A 25,017-nucleotide genomic window follows, 5' to 3' on the forward strand; every position below is an offset into this window, starting at 1 on the left:
GAACCGGTCCTCTTTAGGCTTGTACTATTTAGAAGGTGTTTGTAAGTTGATATCGTGGATTAGAAGTCGGTACAATTTGATCCTGTCTCGAAAGTATAAGTTCATCCAGGTAACATCTCAGGAGTAAGATAGAATGGTGAGAGCGAGACAAAGGTTGGAGAAGATGATTCTGAGATTATCGTAAAACCCTCTGTCCCGAGGTGGAGCCAAAGTAGATTTGATCTTCATCAAAATCCTACACAATATGTTGATGTCGAGGGGATTCTCAACTTGACCCATTCGATGCTTAAGTTAATAGATGAATGATGGATCCTCTTTTCTTAGGATTGAGGATTGACCTTTATACTTGTGGAGTCGACAGGAGAGGGTTACAACTGGTGTGGGCTGATCGTACCTTTTTGCGACGCAATCGTGTGGGTGATTGACCTATACACTCTTTACGATGTGAGTCAAGGTTCCTATTGCACGACGTCGATTCGTATAGTTTTGAAGCTAGCAAGGGACGATCGAGAAAGTATTACCCGTCATCTCAGTCCTTTTTTACTTAGATAGATGTCGATCTACCTTCTAGATGACTGTCAATTGAGAAATTGTGACTAGTGTTAAAATATTCTCTATCAAAAGAATATAACTTTTTTTTTTTGGTTCTCCGTTCAGGTTTAATTACTGATGTAACAACATTTCAAGCTTTCTCAATCAATCATAAAAGTAGGGTAAGGGGGGGATAAATTCACCTACTTCTTTTAAGCCAACCATCCAAATTTGGCTCATGTATCATAGAGAATTTAATATGCAGTTTCCCTTATAACCCTTCATATACTTTGAAAGAAACAAATATTGAGTGGTCTCGCTCATGATATAAGTGGTGAGATTAAAAAAAAATTTAATCAAAAAATTCTAACCCTAATGTTATACGAGTGAGATGAGAAAAATCTAAAAGGGTGGCCAAGAAAAAAAAAAGACTATTTATTTGGTGTTAAATGGTTGTGGGTGAAGGAAAATAAATTCATTTGGTGTTAATTAAAAATGTTATTTATTTGATGTTAAATAAAATTTTATTTATCTGGTGTTAAATGGTCAAGAGATCAAAGTTTAATATTTCTTATAATCATTTAAGAGTATTTGACCGTAAGACACGTATTCATATTTCAAAATATACGAGATAAATCTAAACAATATGTCTTCTTAAGTTATTCACATGAAATTTTTCTTTTACAAGTTATGGGATCATGAAAGTAATAATAAAATCATCAGAAGCAAATATCATATTATTAAAGATCCTAAGAAAATTCAAAAGTCACAGACATTTAATAAACATCCTATAGATATGAGTCTAATGGCTCCAACAATAGTTAGTGATGATAATGAAAAGCAATAGGAAGATTATAATGATATACCATCAAATAATAATATTGATGAACATGTTAAGTAAAGTTTTCCATAACCACAAACTGAGAAGATCCATTAAAGAGCATCTACCTTCTAAAATGTATTCTTCTCATGAACATATGTTATTTATTAAGGAGAGAGAACTAGAAAGTTATAAAGATATTATATTATTTAAAAAATTATATAATTGAGTATCATGTAAGAAGAGATAAAATCCTTTCATAAGAATTATATATTTGACTTAGTAAAATTATCTAATAAAAATATTTAAAAAAATAAATAAATATTTAGATTAAAAAATAAAAAATAGTTCACAGTCTAGATAAAAAAGTAAGATGGGTTATGAAAAGATTTGATCAAAAGAAAGATATTAATTTTTTAAAAAAATTCTCACTCATGGTCAAAATATCTTGAGTTGTTTTTTATTTTGCTACGTTCAAATTTATAGATCGAATAACTTGATATCATAACTACTTTTCATTGTGGTGACTCAAGGAAGAAATATATATAGAATAATTTGAAAGGTTAAAAGTTAAAGATAAGACAAATCTGAAATACAAGGTGAAGATAGTTTTATGATCTGCATCAAGACAACCATATAAAATGTTTGATTCTTTTATGATAGATCATAAGTATGATATGACTACTTTTGATTATTATAACTATATGAGATATTTTCTAATGATATTTTTATTACTGTATGTAGATGATATATTAATTATTAGTCATAATACTAAGAAACTTATAAATCTAAAAATAATAGTTAAGCAAAGCTTTTGCTATAAAAAACTTAGGTTCGACTAAGCATATTCTTGGTATAGGGATTAGAAGAATGGTAAACCTCGATTATCTCAAGAGAGATAAATCAAAAATATTCTTAACAAATTTAGCATGAGCAAAACATTTCAAGTTGAGTTTGAAATAATATCTTAGAAGTGAGAAAGATAAAAGGATATATAAACAGAGTACCTTATGTATGTCTCAATAATTGATGGTTTAAAGCATGTCATGGTAGCACAAGATATTGATTACGTAGTTGATGTGATTAGTTAATTTCTTTCCAATCTTGTAAATGAAAACTAGAAACAATTAAGTAGACTTTTAGGTATCTTAGAGGAATTTCTATATTATGTTTATGCTTTGGGATCCAAAAACCCATGTTGATTAGCTACATAAATGCAAATATGGTCGGCAATATTGATTTTAGAAAATATATATGTAGTTCCTTGATATAATTTTCAAGATAAACATTATCATAACAGTGAAAACTATAAAAATGTATTGCTTTATCTTATACTGAAGTTAAATATATAGCTACAACAAAAGCTTATAAAGAACTTTCGTGAACGAAGAAGTACTTACAAGAGTTGAGACTTAAGTCAGAAAAATTTATTTTACATTACGATAGTCAAAACACTCTTCGTTTCAATAAATTCTAATTTTTCATTCCAAATCCAATTATATTGATATCAGGGATCATTAAATTCAAGATATAATCGAGATGAAGTTATTGCATATTGAGAAAATCAATACCGATAAGAATAGATCAAATATGATGACTAAATCATTGTCTTTTTAAATTTTTTTTGCTTTTAGAAAGATAGTAAGGATAGAAGCTCTCCCCACATGGGTGTGATGGAAAAATCTATTGGGTGATCCTACCCATGACTTAAGTGGTCGGACCCATAAGGGTTAAATAGAAAATTCTAACCCTAATCTTATATAAGTTAGATGAGAAAAACCTAAAATAGTGACCAACATATTCAGGGAAAGAGAATTTGATCTAAGAAGAAGAAAGATTGGTTTATGAAATTGATTTCAATTGTCATGATTTTTTTTGGTATACTAGTCTAAAACTCTCTGAATTAATCGATAAAGTTCCTTCAGATTTAAATGGAAGCAAACATAAATGCTATATATTTGACGGATATATAGCTGTCTACTCCATAGCAGGGCAAAGACCCCCCAAAATTCCTTTACGCACCATCACTGGTACAGCATGCAGGTGGAATTTGGATGTCGTCTGAGCTCGTGAGATCGATTAAGATTAAGGATATCGCCTACCGAACCAATGAAGAAGAACCGATGTGGATTTTGAACTTATAACTTGTTCTAAGGTGTGCACAACGCAAGCCAATCAAGACGAGTGCATCTGCAACATGTTCTTGTTCCGCTTAAACCAAGCAGCAAGGCAAACGCCAACATGCAGACAGAGTGACATGGTAGACGCACAATTGGTTCTTAAGCCTGCAGACTCATCACGGAGAGGCAGAAACCACATGCGCTTAGATGATCTGGGGAGGCTCCTGCTGCATCTGCACCACCCTCTTCCACGACGGCCGGCTCGAGATCGCCTCCCACAACCTCTACAGCTTCTGCTTCCACGTGAAGAGGGGGCGGCGTTCGGGAAGTCGTCTCTGGCCCCTGCGGTTGTCGACGCGAATGTGCTGGAACTCGATCTCCTTTGAAGAGGCAGAGCAACGCTCCCGCCACCTCTGCAGCTCTGCTGTAGTAGGAGAGCCAAAGACCTTCACAGTGGCCATGTTAAGCAGGTTGGGATTCTCTTGCACTCGCTGGTGATGTCGGTTCTTAGCGCATGAAGGAGATACAAACAAAAAAGAAGGACAGGGAAGAGATTGCAACCTTGCTTCGCAAGAAGGAAATTAAAAGCAAAAGATTTAAAGAAAAAGAGAAAGGAAAAAGGAGAAAGGTTGGACGCATTCTTGGGCTACAGGAAACGATTCACGAAGAAGCATCGGGTCCATTGGGAAGGAATCAGACGGCAAACCGATGCATGCTTTTCTTGCTCTGGTTTGAGCTTTCGTCATGAAGAGATGCAGAGTGTGCAGCAGTCGAAGGTTCGTGTCTCTCATCACTCTGCTCCTGACACTGACGGGGTTTCTGCTAAAGAAAAAGGAGAGACAGGAACAGCGTAATCGTTGGACTTGTCCTTCGTTCCACTGTTACAACGCTTTCCATGCAACTCTTACCGTGGAACTAAAACTGAGGCTTTCTTCACTATCAATGTGGATTATAGACGCAGAAGATGTTCTTGAGACGTCTCCGGGTAAAATGAAAGGTGGTTTATGTGTCATGTTTTGCATGCAAGTTAGCAGTCTGGCAATATCTGTGGAGGCTGTGTTCCAAAACCTTCAATGTTGTCATATTCTATCTGAAATGCTGCATGCTATCGTTCAATGTTAAGAAGGATGCAGAGAATTCATGCAAAATTTTCCAACATATGCTTTATTAAGAAGGAAATGCAACAAACACAATTAGGAACTCTAAAGGAAATCCCAGTCTGAGTAGTAGTATAGAATAGAACAATGCTCATAGCACTAAGAACAAGAGTATCCTTCCTCGATCGAAGTTATATTGAACCATGATCGAAGTTCTTATTAGTTTCATACGTGATCGAGCTCAAATCTGAAAACAGTGATCAAAATGAAGGTGGGGCGCGCTGCATTTCGACGACCTTCTGCCATGACGGCCGCATGGAGATCTCCTCCCACCACCTGGCCACATTCTTCCTCGACGTGAAGAGCTCAACCTTCCCGCCGGCCCTAATGTAATGGCCATTAGGAAGGTGGGAGAGGTCGGCAAGCGACAATTCGTCCCCGGCGAGGAACCTGCTCTCCTCGAGCCGGCGATCGTAGACGTCGAGCACCTTGGCCAGCTTGCCCTCGTTCAGCAGGATTGCGGCCGCGTCCTGCGGCAGCCCCATCTGGGGGGCGAAGGCCAGCTGGAACACCAACGTGGAGCTGGGCGGGTTGAAGCTCTGGCCCTCGGCCTCCAGCCACTGCTCCACGTGCGCCCGCTCCACCAGCCCGCCGCCTCTGCGCCCGAGGAGGCTCCGGTTGCCCCGGTCAGCGTACTTGTCGCAGATGTAGCGGCAGATCGCCCTCGACTCTTCACGCTCGCATCAAAATGCATTGGGAAAGGTTCTAAACCAGAGCATATGGTAATGAAATCGAAAGAGGAAGAAATCGATACTGACCGAACAGGGTGGTGTGCTCATCCTGGAAGGCGGGGACTTGGCCGAACGGCTGCCAAGGATCAGATACACCAAATTTAAGAGGAGGAGTGAGACGGTGGCGAAGAAGAGGAGAAGGGCATGGGGGCGAGGCGACCTGTATCTTGAGGAAGTCGGGGGACTTGTGCTGGGCTTTGGACATGTCGATGTTGACGAGGTTGAAGACGACGTCCTTCTCGAGGAGGCAGGCTAGGACTCTGGAGACGGCGGGGGAGATGGGAGGGCCGTACACCGTCACGCTTCCCATTTCTTGTGTTCCCGTCGACAAAGCGATCGGAGAGCGAGACGGGGAAGGGAAAGGAAGGGTTCGTTGTGGTCGGGAGACTGCTCGATAGCCGCTTAGCGTCGCCAACATTTGATTCTGCAGTTGCGTGCGTGGATTAATGGCTAATTGACACACCTTAATTTAGGGGATTCTAAAAAGGAAGTTTTGCAATAAATAAATAAATAATGTTTTATATGTAAAAAAATAATGTACTTCCTAAATTACAATCAATACGAAGTCTATGCGGAGTTTGAGAATGATCAATACAGTCTTCCTTTAAGAGATTATTTTAATGATTCAAACGATGATTTCTCAAATCTCAAAAGAATAATTTTATCATTACAATAAAAATATAAAATTAAAATTAAAAACGAATTTTCTCTCTAAAAATTATGTTTTGATTTTGTTTTTCGATACCTTAAATATCATGAATGATAAAAGATAAACCTGACTGGTCGAAATAGTCTTGGGACTGATAAGTTCATGAGAAAAAAAAAGAAGCTTATATTATTTTGATTTCATTACCTATAATAGGGTAACTTAATCCAAAATCATTGTAACTATGATATGAGATCCAAAGTTTCTAGTATTCTGAGAATAGTTCTAGCTCACTTTCAAGTGAAATATGTAATGAAAATCTTGAAAATGTACTAAAAATATTAAAATAAAATATTGATGCCATCTACCAAATTAATTAGAAAAAAATTGTCCAAATGTCATGATGATTTGAAATTCTCATATTTCAAATAAGATGTCATTGCAAGTGCCAATATTTTAATATTTTTATTTGATTATTAAAAAAAATATAACATCTTTTGAAACAATAATGTATGAGTAATATAGAAAATAATATATTTTATAATTATTAATATATTTATATTTAAAATATGGATTGATGTACTAAATTCACTTTTTCAATAAGGTATAGTTCCCTTCTTGCTCATTAGTAGTACATGTATTCTTGTGTACTAAATAAGTATAATATCTGTTGCTTTGGACAGGATATAGAACCAATCATGAAGAGTTCATAGAAATGATGAGACTAGGCTACACATGACTCTAGAGAAAAGCAAAGCATAGAAAATAATTATCTATAAAGCATACAAAACCCGATAAAGATTTAATTTCAGATTATTGTGCAGTCGATCACGAAAAAATGAATACAAATGGGTGTAACATATGAGAGGGATGTTCTAGACATATCAACCAATGTCTCATCGTCTCATGGACATGAACCTACATGCGATAAACATAATACTATCAAAAGAATATTTATCAAATATGTTTGATTATTTTGTATGGAATCTTTTGTCAAACTAGAACGTTGGACTCGAGTTGATTTCGAATCCCCTAACATAATCTCCCCTCGATGACTTGGAGACATAGGAGCAGGAAGGATTTGGTAGGAGGAAGACAGTGATGTGTGGTTCGCCACCTTCCTCCTTGTCTAAACTCAAGTCCGACAATATTTCCCACATTATTAAATTGTTTTAAGTTGATCAACAAACATCTGTAATCATCTGCAGTTGAAACTTTAGAGGATGCTACAACTGAGCCTTATGATTGGTTTTCTTGATGGAAAACTGTATTCGAAGAGCAGGGAAACGTTAAAAGAGCGAGAAAGCTGAGGGAGGTGCAAAGAAGGCTGGAATTGTGGTCCTGTTTCTCGCGTTTAAGGTGAGCGGCATCATCATTCGCAGACAGCATGCGATGCTGTGAGCATCGGTATGTGTCACACCACGCCATTGCAAAGAGCTGCAACGCGTGGAAGCATTGATGTGTCCCATCACGTCACATGCTCGAGAAAGATCCATCAGTCATAATGAGGGCATGTTGGAAGCCAGCGGAGGCCGGGTCTTCTTTTTTATTCCTTTGAAATCGCGAGGACGAGTGCTGTCACATCATTATCTACTTGATTTGTTTTCTTAGAAGAAGTTTGCATGATCTGATTATAACACTCTCAGCATAATATTCGATGATCAACTTTTTAAGTTTGGAAGATCTAAAAGAGCATAATGGTCGTCATCGTGAGAAAGAAGAGCACATCAGAGGACTCTGGACTGGTGTGGGCAGGTAGCAAAGGCTGACAAACGGCCATGTGAACCTTGGGCAAAGCACCGCAATGACAGCCAACATGCAAGGACAGGCTCCACTAGTCTTGACGTTATCGGAACATATGGTAACATCTCGACATCTTTTACAGCAAGGCAGAGCAAGACAATAAGCTGGCCTTATTCGATTCACCGTGCCCAATGTTTCTCCTCTCTTCCACCTGTTCCTTTTTCTTCGTCAAAGCTGCAGGCCAAGTGCAGCTACCTCGGGCTTCACAGAGCTGCTGCTGCAGGGCCAACACAAAACCTCCACACAAACATACAGCTTTCGCAGTTGTTCTTTATGGTTTTTGTGTGTGGGTGGGGGGGGGGGGGGGGGGGGGGCCTGAGGGGGCATGAGCCTTTCGGTTTTCTCAATGCAAAAGACCTCTGCTACTACTTTATTTTTATCTTCCATCGCACAAAGAAGGTGAAGAGGGATTCTTTAGAACAAAAAGCTAGCAATGGGTAAAGTTAGAAGGGGAGATAAAAAAAAAAAGGAAAAGGTGTGGTGGAGGCTAAGTGGAGGACAACTCAAAAGAAAAGGAGAATGTTAGGTTGGGTGGAGAATGTTAGGGTGATTAATTACTCGAATGATAAAACCACTCGAGGGCAAATTAAAGATGTATACGATCACTGAGTAAAGGAGCAACAGTGGCTAGAATCAATCAGACAATCACACATCCTCCATACATTACAACACATGAGAAGGAAGAGAAGTGAGTAGAAACAACGCAAAATAGAAGAAAGAAATCAGAACCAGTCCTCACTCTCTCCAAGACCTCACATACAAATCATCATACACACAGATGCATGGAAACAGAGGAGAAAGAGCCAGCCTTCTCTGCTGCTGCTGCTCCTCCCTGCCCTCCTCAGTTGGTGGGGTTGCTCCGGAAGGATCCCAGGGCCTTGATAGCCGCTGCCCTCAGGATGTACTGGTGGTACGCCGCCGCGGCCAACGCTCCTACGAACGGACCCACCCAGAAGATCCACTGCACGCACCACCCAATAAAAGTCATTCCACGTCCAAATATACCATAACCATGGAAGGATAGGGGTAGTAAATAAGCTCACATGATCATCCCACGGCTTGTCCTGGTTGTAGATCACTGCAGCACCTAAGCTCCGAGCGGGGTTGATGCCGGTACCGGTGATGGGGATGGTGGCGAGGTGCACCATGAACACAGCAAAGCCGATGGGGAGTGGTGCCAACACCTGCAAGCAATACAAGTCGAAAACTCCTTTCAAGAACAGCACGAAGACTAGAAACTAAGTGGAGATACGACTCTGCAGCTTTCAATTACGTACGGGAACGTGGGAGTCGCGGGCGCTGCGCTTGGGGTCGGTGGCGGAAAAGACGGTGTAGACGAGGACGAAGGTGCCGATGATCTCGGCTCCAAGGGCGGTGCCCTTGGAGTAGCCGGATGCGACCTCGTTGGCTCCACCACCGAGGGAGTTGTACTGGTGCTTCATGATCCCCTTCACGATCCCTACACCAACGATGGCTCCCAAGCACTGCGCCACTATGTACAGCAGCGCCCGTATCAGCGACACCTTCCTCGCCAGGAACAGCCCGAAGGTTACCGCCGGGTTGATGTGTCCCCCTAAAAACACCAGGAAAAGCAGGAATTAGGACGGAACTGTAAAAGTTGAGCTTTCAGGTCAAAGCTGGAGAGGTGGATGAAGGAGGAACCAGAGATGCCGGCCGTGCAGTAGACGAGGATGAAGATCATGCCACCAAAGGCCCACGCGATGCCAAGAATGCCAACCCCGCTGCACTGGTCGGCGGCGTTCTGCTCCTTGTGGCCGATGACGGTGGCGATGGTGACGTAGAGGAAGAGCAGCGTGGCCACGAACTCAGCTATGAGGGCGCGGTAAAAGGACCAGAGACGGAGCTCGCCGAAATCCAAAAGCGGCGCCGGCGGCGGGTCCCTGTAGTCCTTTGCCGGCGCCTGCTCGGCCTCACTGACCTCCTTCGACATGACGACCCGCCTTTCTCTTGCTCACAACTCTCGCTCTTTGCTTCGGAGCACTGCTACTAGTTGGCTCCGTGGTCTCAGATGGAAGGCGAGGGTGAGGGGGGTTTAAAGGAAAAGAACAGGCTCTACCCTGTGGCTCACCTAAATAATAATAATAATAATAATAAAAGAAAGCGACGTATGTATTGCAATCCCGCGAATACTCAGGGAAGCAGGTATCACAGCATTGAGTATGTAGCAAGAGAAGCTTCACGTGAACGGCAGTTTTAGCTCCGGTTTCCAACCCGATATAGCTGTTGGATTGTGTGTCATGGTGGTTGTCGTCATTAAAGGGGTTGGCGGTGAGGGTGGGTCCCCGTGACAGAGAGACCATGTGAGCTCTCGTGTCTCAGCTCGTTTCTGAGCGAAGCAGTATATGAAACTGGATTCGCTGAGAGAGAGAGAGAGAGAGAGAGAGAGGGGTTAGCCTGTCATCGATTGGCTCTTCCGACCTTTACAACCCAACAGTGTGCAGCTTTTGGATTTAATTATCGTCAACAGACAGAAGAAAAAAAAGAAAAAGAAGTCTTTTTTTTAATTAACGGACACATCGAGCCCCGAGTCGAAGCGATCCCAAATAAAGCAAGGATCGACTTCAACGGGACTGCGCCAAACAAAGGGCCGCTCGGTTCAACACCGACAGGAGTCGGTAAGTGTGTGGTGCAAATGGTGCCTGGTGGTAAGGCGCGCGTGGGGCCCGGATTGGCCCTTTGATTAGGGATTGACGTGAACTCGATTCCTGCCGAGAACAGCCAACACCACACTGGTCCAATGGGGACATCGCCACGTCCTACGCGCGTCGCGCTTCTGTTCGCCGAAGGCGTCCGGTCGTTTCCGGATCGTCTGCTTCTTCTTTTACCGTGAAGAAAAGGACGGCAGTCGTCTGTGAGTCAGCTGCGCCTCCCCGGACAGCAAACATTCTAAAGGCCAGACAAACCTGAGCCAGTAAAGTGGGGCCCAACGTAAACTTTATGACTCATGTCCATTGGGTGATTAACACGCGAGGCCAGTCACAAAGCCGCGCACCATTTCCCCAAGCAGACGACGAATCGAACTACGCGCCGCCCGTTGCCCTCTGCCAACGTCACCGACTGTTTGCCCTCAATCACGGAACTCTTTTAATTGCCAACGCCAGAATGCCACGTATGCTCGATCAATCGATCACCACCAAAATAGCCGGACATACAATAAAACCATCATGATTAGCTCACAGCATCAATCATCACGACCGTTTGAATCCACGGGGATATCGTTTTGTTTAGTTTTGTACTCCAAATGACTGTTTGGTGGCGATAGGCATCGATAATACAACTTCAATCGCCATCATAACACATAATACTGCACTTACTGTTGACAAACAATTAAAAGTTTGCCATCAGGTCTTGACACATCAACTCTTCACAGCCCCATCACTTGGACTACAATGAAGACATGGAGATGAGGTTTGATGGTTTAAGTATATCGACTAAAGTAAACTTTCGAATCATTCTTAAGGATTGACATCAACTGCAGCACATACTTTTGGGTTGGGAGGTCCGAGAAGTATGAACATATATTTTTTTTCTGCTGCAGTTTGAATGATCATGCAAGCAACTACTTTAGACATCTTCCAAATTCTGTACCAAATCAACTATTGATAAATCAACGATATGAGACAATGACAGTGTGCCTCCTCTGGCAGCTGTTTCTCTGCATGTGTGGAGAATATGCTCAGTCTAGGCATGGGTTAGTGGTCAATCATTGGAAGCCAGAAGGTGCCACTGGTGTGGTCGGCTGTCTGTCTTTGATTTCCACTCTCAAATTAGTCCTCCCAAACCCAAATCTTCTCATTGGACTGAACACTGTTAGATGGGAATAAATGAAACTAAAGAAGACAACCTTTCATGGCAGCGCCAGTACTCTCATGCTTTTCCTTTCAGCAGTAGGAGGAAATCATGCATTCTATCTCTCGTTTCATATAACGGAATATGCGATCCTACATTGAGAGAATTGTGTGTCATATTCCTCGAGGAGGTTTCGACGTAAAACTCTGCAACCTGATGCGGACGACCAACCAACCATTTGGGCAAGACCTGATCGTTCCATATCTTGGATTGGTTCTTGGTTGACTTCCAATCTGCTTAACCTCCTTGTCTGTAGCACAACGTAAGTAAGGCACATGCGACGTTGTCTGTAACCAGTAATTGAAGTTATTTTACTTGCAAACAGCCAATCAGCCGCTTAATGGCCTTCAATTGGCAGAGCAGAGGCTGTCGAAGCATCTGTCTCTGTGCTCAGTAGCACAAGTTGTCCATGTTGACCTCTAGGTAGACGATGGAAATAGCTGATAGGTTTTCTTCTTTTTACTGTGACTCGCTCAAAAGGTTGAAGGAGGTAAAGCATCTAGGCCATGGCAGCCCAATTCTTTCTGTAGATACCACGTGAAAAAGGTCATAGGGAGAGGCTAGGACTCCTATTATTGTCCATTTCTTCTACGAGTGATGGTGTTGAATTCTTTTATCTGTCAATCTGCATTAAAGATCGGATTAGACGGCAATTCCTTTTTCTATTACAGTTCTTGTCTTGAAAACTTGGCATGACAGTGTATAAAGCAGCTGCCCTTCATCAACCTCTCTCTCCTCCTTTTCAAGCAGCTGCATCAGGTTTTTTCCCTATATTGTTTTCGCCAATTGCAATACGAGAGAGAGAAGGTTCTTCTTCTAGAATTGGAAAAGGAAATGGACCAGAAACACTTGGGTTTACTAGCTCAAGTTTCCTCAGACTCTCATCCCTTCATGTTATACCTCATATAACAGAGTCGCTGTCCCGTGTAGCATGTATAGAACACAGCAGCAGTGCAGCCCGCACCTCCATTAATGAGCTCGTGTTTAACTCCATCATGTCCCACCATTGTTTCTTCTCGCACCGTGCTTAGTCCTGGCATAGGTCTCCCTTCACTTACCAATGGCCTTAAGGACGACATTGAGGCCCACTGCTCAGGTTTGAGAGAGAGCTGCGTGGGATGATAGATTCTTTGGATTCTTTGGGCGATCTCTGCTGTTTCCTACAGTGACGGCATTGGCATGCACCCACGCGAGCTGGAAACAGTGTACATGAAGTCTCTTTGCGCCCTATTTGTTTGCTTGTGTTATTCCCTTCGAATCTAGCACGGTATAATCACCACAGAGACCAGTCACATCCGAAGAGGGTTGTGTTATTCTTTGCCTACCTAACGCCGTCATTCATACATAACATATCATATCACACATCAGACCAATGCAAAAGACGCTGCTCTTTCGAAAGCAAAAATATCAGTTATATTGGGGATCGCAATCGAATGCAGCAGTGTCAGTGCCTTAGACATTGGTCAAAGAGATCTCTTCCATGTGGTCTTGGATATTGTGAATCATACGTAAGGGACGATGTGCACAATTGTACGGTGAATCACCTTTATTTTTCTGCAAGGAAACGAGTGACAGCAATTTGCAGGAGAAGAAGAATTGACGACTACCTAATTGATCCTAGAGCTCCTCGTGTCAAGCCTGGCGATCCTTCACATCACAGGAAGAGGTTTGAGTGAGCCTCTTCTCCCCTGCTTACGGCCTCCGCAGACTTCATTCAGTCACGCATGTGGTCGTCCTTGGTGCAAGACAACATCCACGAGACCAACAGCAGCACCCACCACAGGATGGTGTCATCTTCCTCAAGGTCGTCTTCTTCCAACTCTTATCTGCTCATCTCAGAAACGCCAAGGAGGACCATGGAGGAGGTGTGGAAAGACATCACTGTCACAGCCCTCAACAGGGAGAGGGCCATCACACCCTTGGAACACCATGGTTACGGTCGCCATCACCACCACGCAAACTCCTCACCTTCCTTCAGGGACACGATGTTGCAGGACTTTCTTGCCGGACCATCGAGCAGGCCCCTCACCATCTCGCCGCCTGCAGTCGAGGAGCTACCGCTGCCGCTACCTCCAACCCCTCCTGCCCTCCCTCAGACGGCCTTCAGTTTGAACTACGGGATGGAGTTACAGTACCTGGGACCTGACCCCAAGACCCACTCCGATTCAACCTCTAGCAGCCACAACGTCTCCATTATCTCCTCTGCATTCTCCTCTGTGATGGCAGGTCCGCCGTCGCCCACTGGGCTTTTCTCATTCTGCTCCAAGAAGCAGCGGTTACGAGAAAACCCCACCGTTGGTGTCAACCGTCGCTTTCAGAGATTGATCAAGAACCGGGAGTCTGCAGCCCGATCACGCGCAAGGAAACAGGCATGGCATCTTTCTTTCTCTCCATTTCAACTGAAGTGTTTGATCTTTTTGTATGAGACTTTGTCAACCTGGCTGCAGGCCTATACTAATGAGCTGGAGTTGGAGGTCTCACATCTGAAGGAGGAGAACGCCAAACTGAAGAAGCAATATGAGGAGGTAACTTAGCTAGTTCAAGGAAACATTTATGTCTTTCGTGATCAAGAACATCTGCCTCTTGCTACAAGTTCCAAGCTTTTCCATTTTTTGGGATCTGGAATTACCTTTCAATTATATTTTTGTTTGATTAATTCTTCTATTGTGGGCAGCTTCGTTTGGCAATGAATCTACCCAAAAGAAACACACTTAAAAGGAGCTGCACTTCATCATTTTGAGAGACAATCCCTATGCCATGTTCTTCCCTTTCTTTTCTGCTGAAACAGAGCAGTAGGGGTTGCGTTATGCCATTGCCTGTGCAGATATAGCATAGACCCCTTTAGACATCTCGATCTCCGTCATCCGATGAGAATCCCAAAAATGAGCTTCTTTTCGGCTATCATGTTACGCAGTCTCCATCTAAATGTATACACAAGTGGCAGTAGTGTCTTACTATATAGTTCACAGTGGTGTGCATTATTTCGAGTCACATTTTTACGTAGATGGGATGAAATGTTGTGGTTAGCCGGTGATTGATACGGTAAACGGCAAAAGGCGCAGCAAGCTGGTGCTCGGTTGTGCGTGGGGATGGAGTGGGCTGCCTTCCGTATTAGTGGTGGAGGGTGTCTACTGTGGACAAAGCCTCCCCACCTTGAGGACGGACGCTGCGTGGCGGCCAGTCCATTTGGTCGGAAGCGGCGCGGCGGCCACCACCGGTTCATGACCGCGGCTGTGCTCTATTGGCAATCATGTGTGCCTCCGTGCTTGAGAAGAAGAATATGTATACGACGGCCGAAACTTCTATAGGAACAAAGATACGAACTCTATAGACAGTAAACTTTTTTCTACAGACTCGCAGTCCAATAGAAACAAAGATGCAAAGATAAATATGTATACATAATTTCAGACTTATTGTAGGAAAGAAAGGAATTGGAAAAGTAAGTAAAGGAGCACATAACAATTGAAGCTAAATTTTCTCTACGTCACCCTTCTACTTTCCACCTTTTATCTCCAAAGAAAAGAAACGAAAACCATCGGCTGCATGGTCCTCCTCACAAAGCGCCAAACCGACCATGAAAGAGAAGAGGAAGGACGTGGCTTGACGTCTCTAAAGCCGGAGGAGGCGACGGAGCCCATGGGTGGCGCCGCCGTGCATTGAACCTTTACCACCACGACCACCATCGCCACTTGCTGCAGTCCTCGGCCTCATGAGGGCAAAACTTGGTAGTGGTAGGCTACTTGGAGGTGGCGAGAGCGAGTAGACCTGTTCTTCTGCGCGCCGCCCGGGTTTCACTTTCACCACCTGCGAAGCGCTTGTCTTCGTTATTTGTCTCCTTGCTTCGTTATTGTTTGGCTGACACAGCTTAGTTGCGATCGACATCGACAACGGTGGCTCCTTCTTCGAGTTTGCCGCGGGCCTTTGTTTCTTCCTTCGATCTCTTGACCTAACACTGCTGATGTTGTGTGTTGTGTTCGTAGCATTTATCTTCTTGCCGGGTGATGGAAGTGTTGCAGACACAGAGGGAGGAGGTAGAGGAAGGAGAGGCGGTCTAAGCAGTGGAAAAGGAGAAGAAGAGAAAGAAGGAAGGGAGGAATAAAGCTGCAGCGGCCGCGGATGGGATACATATGATCCATAAGCACTCGTCTCACCATCCGTGATCGGGTGATTCAAGGAAGACATAGGAGAATAAGGATTAAAAGAGTTACCATATGAGTATTTATCTAACAGAATACCCTCCATTGACTCACTAAATAGAGGAAAAGAAATAACTTGTTAATGGGAAGAAAGAAAACTATATATATTTCTGATCAGCAGCGAGGAATCATCGACGATCTCATCAAAAACTAAGATCGATAACCCCTGAAACTTCTTTGCACAAGGTCTATATATTTGCGCAACGTAAACATCTGTCACACCAAAATATATGAAGACATATATACCAAAGTAGCACAGACTGAAACGGCTGCTTCTTCTACTCCTATAGATTACAAACAAGGACAAAGGTCAGATGTTAGACGGAACAGCAACAATGACCTTCAAGCAAACAAAGCTATCATGCATCAAACGCCCAACTACAAGATGATACAAGGCGGACAGCCTCTTCCCCGCCCCTCCCCCTCCCCTCTCTCCTCCTCTCGTCCTCTCCCTTGGGCTATATCGTTCGAGGCACTGCTCCTGTTTTTATACAATATCAAGGATGAATAAAGCTTTGCTTGCTTTGGTGGCCAAAAATTACCGACAGCAGGACCGACATGGCTGTCCTACCTGAGACCCGGACACAAGCTTTCTATGGGGCGGCAACCGACCTTTTGATGTGGGTCGTTGGATCAGGACATCGTTACATCCTCACCGTTCTTTCTAATTTTGCTTGGGCTCCTCCAACCGGGGCACGGAAAGTGGGTGACGCCTCACATCTTTCTTGCGCTCTAACTGTTAGATACGCCTTGATATTTACGAGCAAAGCAAGATCTGCCGTTCGTTCATAGATCGACGGTGATGGTTTGTTGACCGAAGGAAGACATGTTGGTTGTTTGGACCACGTGCGTCCACCGACCAATGCCCATTTTGTCAAGTCTATTTTGTTTTGTGTCCATTTTCTCAAGTCTATTTTGTTTTGATTCCATGTTAAAATGCCAAAAAAAACTCATAATTTTAAAATATTTAACATTTTTATCCCCTAGCTCTATGGTATATGTTGTTGTCTTTATCCCACTATCCAACCCACGTCGCTCTGCCATCCTATTATCCTCGTCATCACCTTAGCAAAGGGTGGTACAAGCGAGGGTGCACACCCACCTCTTCGCTCGTAGTCTCTATTACCCTCATCGTTGATTTTGGCAGAGGTTACAAGCAAGATGCATTGATGAGAATGACAATGACAATAGAGGAATATGGAAGGGAGACAAGGGCGATAATGCATATGGGTGTTCAAGGAGATTCGAATTGAACCAAATTAAAAAAATATTTTGGCTCAATTAAATCAAGGTGCTTCAAATCAGAATTATTTCAGACCTAACTAACAGTACCAATTCAAAATCGATTAATCTATTTTGATTAATCGATTTAATGATTTTTTAATATATATATAAATTATTATTAAAAATATGATAAAATATATGATTCATACTTGGGACGAGAGAGCAAGACCAAGAAAGGAATGACGAGAAAGAACAACCAAGACAAAAGAAGAGCGGTGAACTTGTTGAGTTTGAAAATGAATTTTAAAGTTTTCGAGGGTCTTTGAATTGAGTTAGTGTTTTTTAAAATTACAATCAATTCAGTTCGGTCTTAAGTGGTTAACCCAACTAAAGAAGAGTACCCTCCCAGACTTGAACTATTTATAGTCTCCAAAGTTGAATTATCGATGAACCAGTTTAGTAGAAACTGGTTCGATTCAAGTTTGATTCAGTTTTATGATTTGATTTGAACTCCTCTAATGATGCAAGCATAGTGTGGGGACAATAGAATAGAGGTGGACATAGCCAAGGGCACACTTATTGCTGACCAAGGGTGGATGTAGAGGCAAAAGCGATTAAATTGTGAACTAGGGCAACAACCAACCGGTGAGGGGGGCACATACAAAGGTGACTAAGGATAGATCTGTCACGGACAAAATTAATGTAATGCTTATATATTTTCGTATTTTTGATTTGTTCATACTTTATATAGTATATAGAGAGACGGTCGAAGACTTAACAGCTTCATTTTAGTTGGATTTGATGATCATTTTAGGTTTGTAAATAAAGGTTGTCTCATATGGACACTTGTGAGACATATTTGATTTATAATGGATAATTTTGATCTTTTGTTATGTAGTCGTTCAAAGCTTGTAAAGTCTGTTTGTAATTTGTATTGACCATAAAGTGTTTTCTCTTTTGTAGATCCTAAGGAATCATGAGAGGTTTCGGAGAGACTGACCTTTGTGGACGGATACGTAAGGGTGCCGCACAACTTAGGCAAAACCAACTAAGTTTGTGATAAATCGGTGGGACAGAAATAGAGATGAAATTATCTTTTAGGAAAGAAGATGCACCCTATGAATTTTTTTTAAAGTTATTATTTTTTTCTATATATATATATATATATATATATATATATATATATATATATATATATATATATATATATATATATATATATATATATATATATATAAGAGTTAGATATTCGAAAAAAATAAGTAAGAAATCACACGTTTGAAATTAGTAAGTCCCGGGTTTCAAATCTTACGAGACGCTACTCTTCAAATATTTAAAAATCATGTATCTAAATATCCTTAAAAATCATATAAGAGATTTGTAATTCAAATGAAAATAATTAATTTATTGGACTGTCATCAACTATGACCAATTTAAATAATTTCTTTGTAGTGAAAAACTCTGATGATTAAAATATTCGATTGTATTATTAAAAGAGAAGAAATATTCACAAAAAAATTAAATGTTCCAAAATAATTATTTCTTATTAAAAGTTTAAGATTTGAAACATCGTTCCATATGTTTTTATGCATTAAGAGCTGCTCTGATATTGATATACTAGACATTCTTACCAAAAGTTAAAGGTTCGAAATTTTATCCAATATATATCGTATCATCATCATTTATTTATTATAAAATTTATTGAAAATATAAACAATGCTCCTAAGGATCTCGAAGATTAAGGATCAATTGTGGATACCCAATGACATCAAGTCAAATCAGCAAAATAAAAGGGGGAGTCAAAGGCTCTTCCAACCATCCAAAAAAGTTAGAACTTAGAGCTTCGTGAGCGCCTCAAGGGTGAAGGAGAGAAATGTAGGAAAAAACTCAATTATCTCCTTTTTATCATGGAATTATCTCATTCGTCATTTTAGCATGTGTTAGTGAACCTTTACGTCGTGTCCGATGTGTTAGCACGGCTCAGTCTGATCCCGGATTCGTAAGGTCACCCACGTGGATGCTCGAGTGATGAGGGTGAGCATCAGGTCGGGTCGAGTTTGAGTCTCGTCCCCCGAGCGCAATCTTCTCTCTTAACGAGTGACCTACTGGTGTCAGCACGGCTCGGTTCGGTCCGAGATGCGCAAGGTCACCCACGTGGATGCTTGAGTGGTGAGGGTGAGCGTCGGGTCGGGTTCGAGCCTCATCCCCCAAGCGTGGTCTTCTCTCTTGACGAGTGGCCTGCTTCTCCATCACTGAGCTCCTGCACACATGTTGGGGTCGGGAGGGGGATTTCCTAACTCGACCCCTCCAAAGTTTAAGTTAACTTTTGGTGGAATGAGAGAGAGTTGAGTGTTCGAAGTGTCTCCCCTTCCTGATTAGGGAGGGTTAGCTTTTATACCTACGAGGATGAGTTGGGCATACGGGGTCAATTTACTACGACCGGTTCCTCAGGCGACCGACTTAAACTCCTGGACGAGCGTCGACCGACCCGTAGGGATCGACGTCGCGCGACATCGTCCCGAGCTTTCCTGGGTGGTTGTATTGTGATGATGTCGTTTGTACGAAGGGAGCTGTGAGCGACTGCTCACCACGTGTGTGCTATGCACCACATTATACTTGAGGTTCCATGTCTGTATCGTCGTGTCTGCTTGCTTGGGTCCACGTGGACCATGCCAAAATATACCCTATTAGTACCTGAAGACAAGTTTTAGTAGCTTTAAGAGGATAATGATAGTGTCATAAAAAAAGATCAGAGTATTATGTATGGTGACAAATATGTTTTCTACTTCTACTCTGATAGAGATCTCGCTATCTTAATTTGACAAATCCTTGATTTTAGAGTGAGTTTGAGGAAAACAGTTTATCTCTTTTACTATCATCTTACTCGGCTGGAGGCGATTATCATATTGCTAGAGATTAAATCATAATAGCATTGATACGAGTTTGATCTTATTGAGATACTATACCACTATAGCACATGAAAGCTAATATAGAGATTCTGATATCAACGACATGGGTTCATCCATGTCCTTTATGTTAATCTAAAAATCTTCCTTAGGGAATGAACAAAATCACATGTTCTAATTTAACTGATCCAGATATTCTCCCTCCTCACGTTTGTTGTTGACATGAGAAAGTGACAAAGACAAGTGATAGAACACTCGGGGACATGAAAACGGGTTAGGATTCTCTTATGATCTTGTACTTTATCTTCCCCTCCTCCTCACGCACATCTTACCGCTGCATTAATGGTAGGCATTCCATCATGTCTTTCTTGGATTACTGGATACCTATGAACGGCTGATATAACCTGTCATCTCGGACATCCATCGGTGATATATATATCCACACACCAAATATTAATTGAACACCCAATCTCGACCTACTTGGAATATAAACAGCTCGAACATGAGTCATAATCCAAACATGCCCTTGACAACACGCAGTTTACGAGACATCGTATCCAAACCACCGTCCGTCGGTAAAAGACGTAACTCGTCGACACCACCTTGTACCAGTAAAACACAGAATCCAAACTTGTGCTGGCTAGATATGATACACAAACGGCCCTCTTCCCCACCATCATACGAGAAAGGCCCATCGAAAGCGTATCCAAGAACAATCCACTTTGCTTTCACACAGCGCCATACTGAGCTACCCTCGGTTAATGCCGGCTCGAATCGACCACCCGCACTTGTCGTCCTTCTAGCCGTCGTTATCGTCCGCTACAGCGGTTGTATCCACGACACCACGATTGGGCTCCGCACTTCGTGAGACCCGTCCGACCAGACGAGGTACGCGAATCTCGGCCCGCCGTCTCCCTCCGCCGTCGCCGTGACCGACACCTTGAATCTCTGCCGCCTCGCCCCGGCCGTGAACGCCAGCTTTCTCGGCGTCACGGCGACCGCCAGCCCTTGTCCTTCCGCCATTTCCACCCTCGCCTTGTACACCGCCTCCGCCATCGAACCCACGTTCGTCGCCGTCCTCCTCACAGTCCTGCTCTGATTCGCCGCCGCCCCCGCCGCTGCCGGGAAGGTCACTGAGATTGACGGGTAGTTCAGGTCCTCCGCCGCCGGCCTCTTCGCCGGGCATGCCGTAGGCGCGTTGGTGATCACCTGGAGTGTCCTGGGGTCGTACCCGATGGCGCAGAGGAAGGCCACGTAGTCCTGGGTCGCTATGTCGTACACCAGGCCGGGGTCCATCGCCCGGTCCAGGTTGAGGTGCCCCGCTCCGATGTCGAACGGGGTCGCTGGCTTCCCGGTCGACTCGTCCGTCATTGGCTTCCGGCGATTGTCGTCGAGGCGCCCCGTGGTCATCATAGCCGATCTGATCGCCGCCGGGCTCCAGTCCGGGTGAGCCGACTTCAGCAGCGCCGCCGCGCCGCTCACGTGCGGGCACGCCATCGACGTACCAGACAGGATGTTGAACTCCGTCCTCCGGCTGTCGGAGTCGAGCCCGGTCGGCCCCGCTGCGCCGGTCCAGGCCGCGAGGATGTTGACCCCGGGCGCGATCAGGTCCGGCTTGAGGATAGATGGAGTGAGCCCGTTGGGGCCACGGCCGGAGAAGGAAGCCACGACCGGCGCCGGCTTGACGCCAAGAACGGTGCCCCTGAACTGGATGGTGGCAGTGGGGACAGCGGCGGAAGCGACATATGCCTTGATGACGTCGCCCTCGGAGTAGCCAACGGCACATGCCGGGAGGACGTGGGCGTCGCCAACGAGGCCCTCCCCGTTGGATAAGCCATTGGCCAGGATCATTCCAACCCCGCCGGCGTCCTTCACGACGTGGCCCTTGGCCACGCGAGGGCTGCTGCCGCGGTCGCAGATCACGATTTTGCCCCCGACCATTTTGGGGTCCAGGGAGTTGTCCATGCAGAGGGAGGCGGAGAGGCCGCCGGACTTGCCCGGGTAGACCAGCGGGTACTTGGAGCCGGTGAGAGGCTTCCCCGAGTAGAGGGAGACGCCGGACAGGCGCCGCCCGTCGCCAAGGATGACGTCGGCAGGGAAGGTGCGGTCGATGGTGCCTGCGCCGACGGTGGTGAGCCAGGGGGCGACGTTGGTGACAGACATGGAGGTGGGCCCGTCGTTGCCAGCAGAGGACGCGACGAAGACGCCCCGGGAGACGGCGCCGAATGAGCCGATGGCGATGGGATCGAGGTAGTAGGGCGAGGCAATGCCGTCGCCACCACCAATGGAGACCGAGATGACGTCCACACCATCTGCGACGGCGCGGTCGAACCCGGCGAGGATGTCGGAGTCGAGGCAACCAGAACCCTTCCAGCAGACTTTGTATGTGGCCACCCTGGCCTTGGGGGCAACGCCCTTGGCGATTCCCGCGGCATAGCCGGCCATGCTGGCCCGGAACGCATGGCGGCCAGCGGCGGTAGAGGCAGTGTGCGTGCCGTGACCGTCGGCGTCGCGCGGGGAGCGCGACTCCACCGTCTGGTTGATGCCGCCACCGCCGCCGACAAAGGAGGCGTCATGGCCCTTGGAGAAGAACCGGGCTCCGACAAGCTTACGGTTGCAGAGGGACACGGGAAAGCCGGGGCCGGTCTCACAGGCGCCACGCCATCGGGAGGGGACAGGGCCAAGGTTGCGGTCGGAGAAGCTGCGGTGCTCGGGCCAGACGCCGGTATCCAGCACGCCAACGACGACGTCGGAGCCGTAGTCGGAGTCGGACCAGAGGCCGTCCTGATTGCGTAGGCCGAGGAACTGGGGGGAGCGTGTGGTGTCGAGGCGACGGAGGCGGTCCTCGAAGACGGCTAGGACACTAGGGTGGGCGGAGAGGACGGCGGCGTGGGCCGGGGCGAGGGAGGCAGAGAAGCCGTGAAAGACGGTGTCGTAGACGTGGAGGAGGGGAAGGGGGGTAGCGCCGCCGCCGCCGCCGGAGAAGGCGGCGGAGGCGTACCACTGGGCATGAGTGGGAAACACCGACGGCTTTGCCCGGTGGTCGACACGGAAAACAAAAGTCTTCTTCTTCGCACCGCCGGTAGCGGATAAATCCGCCTCCGCCGCGGCTATCAGGGTAACGATTAGGATGAGGAGGCGATGAGGGCAGGGGAACGCCATCAGTGGAAGTGTGTGTGGACTGAAGAGTGAGTGAGTGAGTGTAACGTATACACTGCAATAACAAGTTGGGAAAGGGGGGCGGTGGAAATGAAGGGAGAGGGACACAGCTACTGGCATCTGCCAAGATTACGAAGAAAGTACTTTTCTTTAATGCTTTGGTTATTTATCGGTGTCGGTTCCCAATCTGCCTTAAGATCAGGGGGATATTTTTTTGTTTTTGTTTTTTGTTTCTGAGGTATGAGACAGACATACGAGGATATTTTCTTGTTTTTGTTTCTGTTTCCATGAGGCGTGAGAAGAACAGCCGTTGACTCTGGTCCAAGGAAGACTGACACTCAAGAATTATATAATGCTGTGGCTTTATGGACCGTTGGGGTTTCTTGTCGACCGGTTCAATCCAAGACTCAGGCGTACAGGTCGCCCAGATCTCAAACCATCAGATGACACGTGTGTTTTATACACATACGGAATTATATATATATATATATATATATATATATATATATATATATATATATATATATATATATATATATATATATATATATATATATATATATATCTCTCTCTCTCTCTCTCTCTCTCTCTCTCTCTCTCTCTCTCGAAAATATAGTTAATTTAAATTTAGAATAATACATACAAAAATCACTGCCTTTGAGGAGTGCATATGCAATTTTTACTCTGTTTTATTACATTTGGGGCGAATACTTCTGATCTCTATTATTGCAAATATGAGACGATTCGGATTGTGTGTGTTGGTCGCCAAGTGGTTCTCCACTGGCCATTCGGTATAACATAATATTCCTCACCTTTAGTTGGAAGCAAAGGGAAGACCACTAACAAAAAGCTAGTGTTAATGGCTCCAACAAGCATAAAGTGTTATTTGGTAGCCTTTATTTGGATCAATCCCAGCGCACTACTGCTCTCGTTTTCATGCAGCATCAGCTTATCTTGTCAGCTTTGTCCTGGCAGAGTTTGATTGCTACTTCTCACTTCTACCACAGTGATGGTTGTGCAATTGTGCTTATGCAGAACAAGAACAAAGACAAATTCCCTTATTTCGCAAATTCTACAACATGTTTTGTTTGTTCAGAAGTATGTCGAACTTTACATGTTTCTGCAGTACATGATATCACAGTTCACTTGTATGGCCTATTGACATTACGGTCTGTCAATTGAATATGTACAGTAACTATCAGTTTACAATCCAATGGATCGTCGAATTGGAGACTGATAAGATGTTTTCTGGTTTAATTCATCCAGTAAAAATAGAAAGCAACATCACATATGGAAGACACCGAGTCTAGTGAGAAGGTTGGATCTAGAAAGCTTGGAGTATGTAACAAAGACGAGTATCGATCGACGACACACAGTTGAAACACCATGCTATTATCACAAGAACAGTGAACACTGTGTTGGGCTGATAGCCCATATTCAGCCCATGTGGGCTTTATCAGCCCACAGCCCACACCCTCTCTTAACCTAACCCTAATTAAGATTAGGGGGGTGTGATGGCTGCGTTTTAGAGGCAAGGCTATAAAAAGGCAGCAACGAGGCAGATCTTTGATGCCATGGGATTCCAAAGAGAAGAAGGAGGTCAAGGCAGAAAAGGAAGATAAAGAAAGGGAATAAGACAAGGACAACGTAGAGAGACTGTTCACAATCATCTAGCAGTTTTCTCATCTCAGGTTAGATCAAATCTACAGTAGACTCTTGCTGTGATTACTTGGGGAGGTTTTAGATATTGTGGGCAGTGACGTGATCCTTGTATCCCAGTTATTCTCTTGTGGTTGTTGCTAGGGTTTTGGGCAAGAGATTGAGATTTGTATATTCATTATTCTCATAGTGGAT

General features: G+C 44.3%; 4 protein-coding genes across 4 annotated transcripts; 1 reads left to right on the forward strand and 3 right to left on the reverse strand.

The window, feature by feature from the left end:
* Positions 1-4,698: 4,698 nt before the first annotated feature.
* LOC103975822 (glutathione S-transferase) lies at positions 4,699-5,789 on the reverse strand. Its single transcript, XM_009390913.3, has 3 exons — positions 5,520-5,789; positions 5,387-5,435; positions 4,699-5,298 (listed from the first exon to the last, which is right to left on the reverse strand). Exons 1-3 carry the CDS (start codon positions 5,775-5,777, stop codon positions 4,829-4,831), a joined length of 777 nt encoding a protein of 258 aa, XP_009389188.2. The 5' UTR covers positions 5,778-5,789; the 3' UTR covers positions 4,699-4,828.
* A 2,647-nt stretch (positions 5,790-8,436) lies between these two features.
* Positions 8,437-9,860, reverse strand: LOC135632068 (aquaporin PIP2-7-like). Its single transcript, XM_065140416.1, has 4 exons — positions 9,471-9,860; positions 9,086-9,381; positions 8,852-8,992; positions 8,437-8,769 (listed from the first exon to the last, which is right to left on the reverse strand). Exons 1-4 carry the CDS (start codon positions 9,757-9,759, stop codon positions 8,650-8,652), a joined length of 846 nt encoding a protein of 281 aa, XP_064996488.1. The 5' UTR covers positions 9,760-9,860; the 3' UTR covers positions 8,437-8,649.
* A 3,398-nt stretch (positions 9,861-13,258) lies between these two features.
* On the forward strand, positions 13,259-14,669 carry LOC135631184 (protein FD-like). The gene is made up of 3 exons (XM_065138647.1): positions 13,259-14,047; positions 14,126-14,203; positions 14,353-14,669. Exons 1-3 carry the CDS (start codon positions 13,403-13,405, stop codon positions 14,416-14,418), a joined length of 789 nt encoding a protein of 262 aa, XP_064994719.1. The 5' UTR covers positions 13,259-13,402; the 3' UTR covers positions 14,419-14,669.
* Positions 14,670-20,457: 5,788 nt separating this feature from the next.
* On the reverse strand, positions 20,458-23,316 carry LOC135631849 (subtilisin-like protease SBT1.6). The gene has a single exon (XM_065139846.1). It carries the CDS (start codon positions 23,281-23,283, stop codon positions 20,824-20,826), a length of 2,460 nt encoding a protein of 819 aa, XP_064995918.1. The 5' UTR covers positions 23,284-23,316; the 3' UTR covers positions 20,458-20,823.
* Positions 23,317-25,017: the final 1,701 nt, after the last annotated feature.

Source organism: Musa acuminata, chromosome BXJ3-2 (genome assembly GCF_036884655.1).
Source record: "Musa acuminata AAA Group cultivar baxijiao chromosome BXJ3-2, Cavendish_Baxijiao_AAA, whole genome shotgun sequence".
NCBI lineage: Eukaryota > Viridiplantae > Streptophyta > Magnoliopsida > Zingiberales > Musaceae > Musa > Musa acuminata.